Source organism: Echinops telfairi, unplaced genomic scaffold (assembly GCF_000313985.2).
Source record: "Echinops telfairi isolate 266 unplaced genomic scaffold, ASM31398v2 ScPeMD7_2291;HRSCAF=2852, whole genome shotgun sequence".
Classification (NCBI taxonomy): Eukaryota; Metazoa; Chordata; class Mammalia; order Afrosoricida; family Tenrecidae; genus Echinops; species Echinops telfairi.
The window spans coordinates 30279489-30289188 of NW_022106189.1; the positions used below are offsets into that span (position 1 = coordinate 30279489).

The 9700-nt window shown below is 45.3% G+C and overlaps 1 protein-coding gene across 1 annotated transcript in view; it reads left to right on the forward strand.

The window, feature by feature from the left end:
- Positions 1-9700, forward strand: part of LRRC36 (leucine rich repeat containing 36) — a 49419-nt gene that overhangs the window by 21902 nt on the left and 17817 nt on the right. Inside the window, exons 5-6 of the mRNA XM_004704838.2 lie at positions 6305-6473; positions 8130-8181. Coding sequence (XP_004704895.1) covers positions 6305-6473; positions 8130-8181 — 221 coding nt within the window. The remainder of the gene's footprint in view (positions 1-6304; positions 6474-8129; positions 8182-9700) is intronic.

Genomic DNA, 9700 nt, shown 5'->3' on the forward strand with positions numbered 1-9700 from the left:
CCACGAGAGCCACAATGCAAGCTTGAGTGTCTTCCACTTGACTTCGGAGAACATCTCAAGAACAGATTTGATGCATTGGACACTAATGACAGGAGACCCCAGGAGCTGTGGGAGGACATTGAGAACATGCTCCATCCGGAAGCCAAAAGGTCGTTCAAAGACAGGAAATAGAAAAGATCAACGAGGGTGTCAGAAGAGACTCTGAAATCTACTCAGGGATTGTAGAGTAGCTAAAGCAAATGGAGGGAAGGATGAAGCAAAAGAGCTGAACAGAAATTTCCAAAGGGCAGCTTGAGAAGACAAGGTGAGTTCTTCTAATGAAATGTGCACAAACCTGGAGATTTCTATGTATAGGCACTGATCTATCAATTCCAAGCAGAGGAAGGGCCATTGAAGCATTATGTGACCACCTCAATTTGTAGGAGCCGAATTAGATTTCCTTTATGTCACGTTATGTGATCAGCACTCACAAAGCCTCGCTTCATGGGCTGAAATGGTCTTACATGTACCGTCTTGACTGAGAACACACTGCTTTTCTAGACCTGGTCATTTATAAAGCTCCGTAGGAGCTCCAGCTGTTGCCTGGACTTTTATATATATATAATTTATTTTGCTTCTTTGAAAGGTTAAGAAGCTTGGCTTTCTGTTGAAAAAATTGTGTTTGTGCTAGATCCCTGGGGAGTGTTGCCTGTCAGGCCTGCTGGTAATCCAATATGATTAACGTGGTCATGCCACATTAGTGGGCATGCCACAGGCTAACAGGAAACCTTCTGCAGTAGCTCAGTTAGAAAGAATGCTTCCCTCGTAGGACTACTGTCTCATGGGACAACGCAGTCCATTGGTCTGACGTAGCTCTCCAGAGTCAGGATCTGCATGCCAGTGCAGTAGTAGCACCTGGGATCTTAAAAGCTTGTGACAGGCCCGACAGTCAGAAGGTAACCAAAAGCTCAGAGAAAAAAGAAGTCTCTTGGAGCCACAGCCTCAGCTATCCCGAGAACAGAAGAACAAGATGGTACCTGGCTACCGTCATGGAACGTTCTGAACAGGGGCGCAATAGATGATCCTGGATAGGAGAAGAGAATTCAAATTCTTCTTAAGATCCAAAAAAGCCAGACCAACTGGAACGGTAGAGAACTGAGGACTCCCTGAGCGAGCCTGCCTCCCCGGGACACTTGAAACCCAGAACCAAGCCTGACCCCTGAGACCACCCTTTTTGTGAAATAGCAGAGTGGCACACAAAATAAAGGCTATCTCCCCTAAGATTGGTGCCCTCAAAAAACCACCAGCATGAGACCAAAGGGTCAGAAGTGACCCAAAGCAAAAATGAGATGCTAAGTGGGCGGAGAAACTAGAGTCCTGGAGAGGGACCACGTTGTGGTCAATGTCATTAATGCCACTGAGCAACTGGTGCAGAAATTGTCAAGTGGGGACCTCACTGGCTGTGTAAAGCTTCACCAAAAACTTGATAAGGGGATGATTGATACTGTTCTCTAACATAAGATGACAATGATGTCTCCAAGGTGAACCAGAAAAATATATAAACTATATATCCTTGAATGGATATGAGACTTGCACCTAATTCTAGCCCCAATCTAAGAACAAGTTGTTCTTATGACATGGCCCTACTTGATGGTAGAGCTCATGAAGAACTCACTGAAGATATGAGTGCTATACTGCCAAGTGAGGTGAAGAAACTAGATGGTACCCAGCTAGCAGAAAGAATCACATCTGGTCTTAAAGGCTCATTTCCAAACAAGCAGCCGTTTAAAGTGAGGCATCACCTAAGTCCACATGGAAGCAGTACACTAGCTTGCGTGATCCAGGAACTATAAATAATATCATCTAAATCTAAAGGAGGGAATAGCACTAGAGCTTCAGTTGTAAACACCTGCTTTGCAGAAGGCTATGGATGTGAATAACCTGCTAACATGCAGAGCACATTGGAAAGTGGATTGTTGCAGATGGAGTTAGCTTAAAATTCAGCACCTATCATTCGCTCTCCCTATGATCCATTGAAATTTGTTCTAGTTTTAGTATGTTCTTCTTTTAGTTAAGTTTGTTTGTATTTTAGTGTTTTTCCGTATCTGAAATCCAGGATAGGGAAATCTATAGAGACAGTAATGGATCCTTGGAGGTATGGCAGGGAGGGGGCACTGGGGAAGGGGGGCAGAGGAGCTAATAATGATGAGCGCAGGAATGAACAGGTTCTAAAACTGATTGTGGTGATGATTGTACAACTTTTCCGGATGTGCTTGAACTTTTGCATCGTATGATATATGAATGATATGCCAATAAAACTTGGAGGGGGGAGACATAACTCAAAGGGGGCAAACACAAATTTTAAAAACCCCACAAAATCATGCTTTCTCAGCAGTCGTCATGAACGGGGAAGGAAGTGACACTCTCTCGGTCCTCCTCCTAAGTCTAACCATGTCTCCCGTGACTCTTAAAAGGGCCCTCTTCCTCGGCCCCTACTTCCAAAGAGGATCCGGAAGGTCTGTCTGCTCCCTGCTCCTGATGCGTTCATCCATTTACAGTGTCACAGTCCCCATAGACGACTCTTCAGTCTGCTGGCCCAGCAAGTGACCAGTTAGCAGGATGCCTTCAGGCTCACCCGTATAACTTTCTAGGCCTTCACGCTTAAAACAACCCAAAACAAAACGAATGGTCCTGCACCCCACAAATGAGCCAGCCCTAAACAGCCCCTGGGGGTTCCTTTCCATCAGAATTGCCACGTCTCTCCCATCACCCCCGCTTGGAGTCACATTTTGATTTGAGGCTGCTCATCCCCGGAAACCCAGTTGAATGTGCCTCTCCCGAGGCATGACCCACAATGGACGGATTTCCTTCCCATTTCCTGATGGCCTCTGAAGAGGCCAGCTTAATAGCTATTATGTACCGAGGGTGAGCTCAGGTCCAGTACCCTCTGTTATTTCATTTAATCCTCACAACAAGCTCGAAGGTAGTTGATTAACGATTCTTGTTTTACAGGTAAGCAAACTGAAACCCAAAGAGGTGAACTAACGAGCCCTCGTGACCCAGCCAACGGCAGCGCTGGGCTGTAACTCTGTCCGGTGGCCAGCAAAGCCCTCTTCACCACTGCGCAGGGTGCTGGCTTCCTTGGATTCATTTTGTACTTTGCAGCCATATTTGTCCTCGTAAAAACACGGTCATGATAATTAATGATGCCTGTCTGTTCAAAAACTCCCATGGTTCCGCCTGCCTACCACATTAAGTCTAAATGACTTCATCTGATTTACAAAGCTCTTCCCAGCCACTATTTATCTCTTCAGCTTAACCTAGAACCATAGCTGCTCTTTCAACACGTGACCAGTGCTCCTCTCAAACAAGCCATTCCCTCCTCACAAATGCCACTCCTTGCTCCTTCTCTGAAGGCATGCGACTGCTTCTGCTTGGAATTCCTTACTCACACTCCCACCCATTTCTGAGAACCCCAGCTCAGGATCTGCCCTTTTAGTGAACCTATTTGATTCCTTCAGGAGCTCTGGTGGCATGCTGGAGTACACATTGAGCTGCTAAGGCACGAGGTCATCGGTTCGAATCCACCAGCTGCTCCGAGGGAGAAAGGTGAATCCTGTCTACATCTATAAAGATGTGACCTCTCAGAAACCCACAGGGACGGTTCTACTCGGTCCTACGCGGTCACCATGAGTCAGAATGAACTTGATGGCCATGAGATTTCCTCGTTTCTGCAAACCCACATCATATCTCTCTGGTACAACCAAGTGTCCTCTGGAGATTGAAAAGGCAAACATACCCCGAGGCACCGACACCATCAACAGGAAAGACATTAAAGCCAAGTAACAAAATGGGAGCAGTCTTTAGCGACGTGTCCAGTGATGGAGACCGCGCTGGTGCACACTCAAGTCTCTGAACCCCTCCAGGGATCCAGCTCAGCCCAGAGGCCTGCAGGCCATGCGATGCAACTCTTCCACTTCATGCTTCGGTTTGTGGCAGTTCCAAAAACGATCTAAAAGATGTTTCAAGACAAAACAGCTCTTCTGTAGTCATGATCTGTTTGTCTGATTTTTAATTTCCCCCCACAGTTTGGGTATGACTTTTAGAAATGTTCCTGATGTGTTGTGGAGAATATACACAGCAAAAGCCACATTGATTCGGCATTGATTGCGTTCTTGGAGTTGTGCATCTTCCTTTCCTCCACCAATAGCCAGCTCCCTAGTCCCCCCACCTCCCACATGGGTTCCTATCTCATCAGCAAAGAGTTTGAACCTCGGAGGGGTTACTTTACTCCAAGATGGGATCGGGAAAGAAGGGCCCGTGCATCTGGTAGAAAAACTGGGATGGAGCAAGAGAGGTGTTGTTTTACAGGGCAGCGATAAGGGATCGGAGCCCAAAGTCGTTGCTCACTGCAGTTATTGTTTGTGTGTGTTTTTGAACTGAGAATCGGGTGTACGCAGCCGTGTCTGTGCCGCCTGCGTTTTTAGTATTGCCACTGTGAAGGGGAGGAGAAAACAAGGTTTAGGAGCCTAGGTCACTTTGAGAAAAGGGTTTGATCTAAGTTAATGGCAGAGGGGCAGCTTGTGATTAAGTAGGGCATTGTTGTCCCGAAGGCGACCCAGAAACATGAGACACGGTGGAGCCGCACATGGGCTGCGTTCTCAGAAGCTGGCGGTCTGAAAGCTCTCTTGCACTGACTTACAGCAGCGCTCTGTTGCCCAAGCAAGCGGAAGAGGACGAGCAGGCGAGCACAGAGTTTAACCCCCCTTGGGCTCCGCTAGAAACATCTTCCTCAACAAAAGCAGAACTCTTTTTTTCATCCATGTTCTCCCAGAAGATCTCAAATCCCAGAAACAGATAACAAGTCTTTATCGAGAATATATGGAAAGTTTTGTGCAAGTATTTCAGCCTTACAGAATTACCAACAGGAAAGAAAAAAAAAAAGAATTACCAACAGGCCTTTTGATAACCATTTTGGGTGTGTGTGTGTGTGTGTGTGTGTGTGTGTGCACGTGCACTCGTGCCAGAACTAGGATACTAGGTTTTGTTTTGATTGTTAGGGTTGTTTTTCTAATCATACACCAAAAGCTGGGATAGCTCAGGAGTTCACGTCCTTTCAGATGAAGAAATCCAGGCGACTTTGAAAGGCTGAATCAGTGCCGGCTGCTCATCAGGGCCCTGGAGTTGTATAATCTGAGGAGTGTGTTCCCAGCGTCTGTAGCCTGAGCTTGTTGAATGGATGTTACAGTTGATCATGTAGTCTCTTAAGAAATGTGCCAGATATTTGCCTGTCTCCCATCCTCCATTGAGCATATCATAATTGATGAAGCCCTCTCTTATCCATGATCTCGTTTTAACCTCATCGGTTGTCATCACACAGATCCCACGCGTGCGTGGCTTTAAGAACAGAAACGGATTTTCCCACAGTTCATGAGGCCACGTTCGAATTCAGAGTCTAGGTCTTAGAAGAGAGCCTTCCGTGTCTATCTAGTTCAGGCTTCTCAGAACCAGCAGCCCTGGGGATCCCGGGTTCGCAGCGCCATCTGCGTCTGTCTCAGGATGGTGTCCGACTTCCCCCTGGGCCTGGCTCTGTGTCTCATGGACTCTTTTTATGACTCAGAAGTGATTAGATTAAGAACCAATCCTATTTGGGTGTGATCTAATTAACATAACAAATACTATTTCCAAATAGTATCACCCCACACCTATGTTGTTGTTATGTTGTTAGGCGACATGGAGTCGGTGTGGATGCACAGCGACCCTGTCTGTGTACAGCAGAGTGCAGCACCCCTGGTCCCGTGCCATCACCACAGGGTGTTGACCTTTGAACCCATTGTTCCAGTTACTGTATCAGTCCATCCCATGGAGGGGCTTCCTCTTTTTCGCTGCCCTGCTGCATTACCAAGCACGGTACTCTTTGCCAGAAACCGGTCTCTCCTGGCAACAGGTCCCAAGTACACGAGACGAAGTCTTAACGATCCTTTTGCCGCTAAGGAACATCCTGGCTGTACTTCTTCCAAGACAGATTTATTTGTTCTCTTTGGCAGTCCACGGGACTTTCAGCATTATTGGCCAGCCCTGTAATTCAAACGCGTCCCACACACCAGTATAGGAGTTAGGATTTCAATGTCTATTTGGGGGGTGGGGGATGGAAGAGGTGTCCTAATTCAATCCACCAAGATTGTTTTGCAAATCTAAAAACAGACTTTGAGAGGTCAACTGATCTGCCCAGCTTCACCTGGTTTCCACGTGGTGCCACCAGTCAGAGATCTCAATCTTGGGCTTCCTCGCCAGTATCTTTCCATAACCCACACGCCCTTTGAAGTCTGGTCAGTGCTTCATTGTCTGCCTTTTCTCTTAACACAGACTCAAACAAAGGACTTTTTATTTCTCTCCCCAACCGGGAAATAAAGGATCCCCTAACGAGTGCTTCTGCAACCCAGGGCAACAGTGTACCAGATCCGAAGTTAGACTCATTCCAACTGGGGACACAGGTAATGTATTCCCTTTCCAGATGATGTTGTCAATAATGAATACGAATAATTCAATGGACTCGAAAACTATCTATGCAGATCTAAGAGGACTTGTTTGATGAAGGCATTTTCGATCCTTTCAGGAAAGGTAGGACAGGCTTCATTTCAACGCCCCCTCTCGCATTAACCTATTATCAAATATGAATAGAACATTATGCAGGTAAACATAGCGCATTTTATGCCAAGCATTTGGGTGCTCCCAACAGAGATGCCAACTTAGAGTGTTAAGGGCTTTCAAAATTTCCCCTCTCTACTCAAAATCTCCACCTCAAGTTACCTTGCTTGCTGGTTGTACATTCTACTTCTGCCTCACAGTGAAAGAGGAAAAAAAGGAAAGTTTAAGGAGTTTTTGTTGTTGTTGTTTTTTAAGCTTGGATATCGTGGATAGTGTTGGAGGTAGAGCTATCAGGGAAGATAGAGCAAAAATGAAAAAATGACTTTTCAGTGAAAATATTGGTAGGGGAGGGGAGGCAACCATCGATGTATATGCATGAGTATGATACAGGGAACAGAACTGAGTACGTTGGATTCAACTCCTCCCTTTCCCCACTTTTTCTTTGATAAGTTTATGCAATCAGTGAGATGGCTGATAAATTAGACCCAATGAAGGAGAAAGTTAAGTCAACTCACAATTAGGATAATTAACCCTAATACTGGGGGAAATTACTAGGATTTTTTTAGTTTCCGTTTGAGTATATAACATCTTTATCTTATAAAAAGACAAGAGTTGATTTTAGTAGGCTTTCCTTTGGTGATACTATGCAGGCACCTTAGAAATAATCTCAATCACTTTTTTTTTAATCTTACATTTAAAGGAAATGGAGACAAAGGTCACTCCAATTGAGTTAAGTAGCACTTCTAAGATTTTAAAAAAAAGAAAAGTTCTCCAAAGTGGAAAATGAAATAACTTGCTATCCTTTTTTTCAGTCTAAGGAATCAGGAAATGATTCCTGACGATGTCTGATTACCAAGAAGATACTGACTACCATCGTTTAAAATGAATGAGCAAGCTCTAGGTGCTTGTCCTATTGCTCTGATCCTTGCCTCCATGGGTCTCAAGTTCATTTTCAGACAATCACAGCTCCCAGAAATTTTGGGGGCACCTCAGCTTTGTTGGTTTCGTGACATCGGGGAAAACAGCTATCTGAAGCAGAGGAAATATTTCTCACTGCTTGTATTGCCCTTGCGAGGAGCCCTGGTGGTGCGGAGGTTACAGATTGGGCTGCTTACTGCAAGGCTAACAGTTCGAAACCACCAGCCTCTCCGTGGGAGAAAGATGAGGCTTTCTACTCCTATAAAGAGTTACAGTCTCAGAAACCCACAGGGGCAGTTCTACCCTGTCCTATTGGGTTGTTAAGAGTCAGAAGCAACTCAGTAAGTGAGTTTACCACTTAAGAGAATTTTACATTTTGGAGGAGTCTAAAGCAACTCCGGAAGCCCTATGGTCTTATCTGCTTTATAAGCTTAGATGGGAGCTCTAATCTGAAGGTCTGTGTCCCTATCTCACACAGATGGACGTCCTCATTAATAGGGAAGTCTTCTGAACACTTGGTCTAATAAGTTCACATCTGTTTGCCCATGCACTCCCTTGAACTGAAACTCTCACACTTCTTTTAGATGCAGCAAGTGGCAAGAAGGGAGATGTCAAGTGACAATCACCAGGAAGATGGTAAATATTTTGCCCGTGGAGCCTGTTCCGCCTCCCCCCCTCCTCCCGCCCCGCCTTCTCTCCCCCCGCCCAAACTAGAGAACTGGGGGTACCGTGGGATTTGGGAGGAAATGAGAATGTCTCCATCCTGGGTTTGGTCAACAACTCTTTGCTGTTTTCATGAGTTCAACCATCAGTTCAGCATTAGGTTGCCAACCACAAGGTCAGCAGTTCAAACCCACCAGCTGCTCTACAGGAGAAAGATGAGGCTGTCTGCCCATGAGGAGCTACCGTGATGCTTAGTGACCCATGACATTTTTCTGATTGAAGAGTGCTATTCTGACCCCCTTTGTTAGTGATATTTTGTACTTGCTGAATGTTCTGTTTCTTTATCTTTCTTACCTGCTTTTGAATTTTTAAAAAATCAGTTCAATTTTCACTATACTAGTTTGAAAGTTAGAGACTGGTTCTATACTTTTAAGATTACAAAAAAAAGAAAAGAAAAGATAGCTTATGCAATTTAAAAATCCCTTACACCTTAGGTCTTTTCTTGAATAATGCAAAGCCCTTAGAACACCCTACTCCATTAATCTCTTCAGATTTATATTCTATTGTTATGGATTTTTAGTCTCTCTCTTTTTTTAAAGATGAGCCCTGGTGGTTACATGTTAAGCTGCTAACTGCCAGGTCCAGAGTTTGAAGCCACCAGCTGCTCCGAGGGAGAATGATGAGGCTTCCTACTCCCATAAAGCATTTCAGTCTCTGAGGAGCTGATACCAAGGGCTTAAGTGGAGAGCAAATGTTTTGAGAATGATGAGGACAACTAATGTACAAATGTGCTTGACACAATGGATGGATGGATTGTGATAAGAGTTGTATGAGCCCCCAATAATATGATTTTTTTAAAAAGTTTCAGTCTCAGAAACCCACAGGGGCAGTTCTGTCCTGTCCTACCGGGTCGCCGAGTTGGAAGTGACCCAAGGCAGTGAGGGAGTGAGGTGTGGATTTCTTTGTATTCATCCTGCTCGATATCAACTGTGGGTTATGTCCGTCTTCCATTGATTCTGGAGAGATCGGCAGATACGGTTTGCCTTCCATCTTTCTCTCTTGTCCTTCTGCGACTCTTGATTGAAGAATGAATGTGTGAGATCAAAGATCCACTAACTTTCGTCTATGGGCGCAATAAATAGGATTACAGCTATTGCCATTTGTGGGTGGGTGCTGCGTCCACATGGTCTCAATAAAAACAGTGTCGAGGACTGGACATACCTTGCAGAGCGGTAGTGGGGAGATGAGTCACTTAGGGTTCAGTATAACAATAATGAAACCAACAACCTTCCTCTAGTTCTTAAACGCTTCCTCCCCCCAACTACCAGGACCCCAATTCTGCCTTGCAGATCTGGCTAGACCAGATGATGCACAGCGGTACAGATGGGTATTGGAAAGGCAGGGAATCTAGGACAGATGAACCCCTCGGGACCAGGGGTGACAGTGGCGATACCAGGAGGGAAGGGGGTGTAGAAAGGGGGAATTGATCACA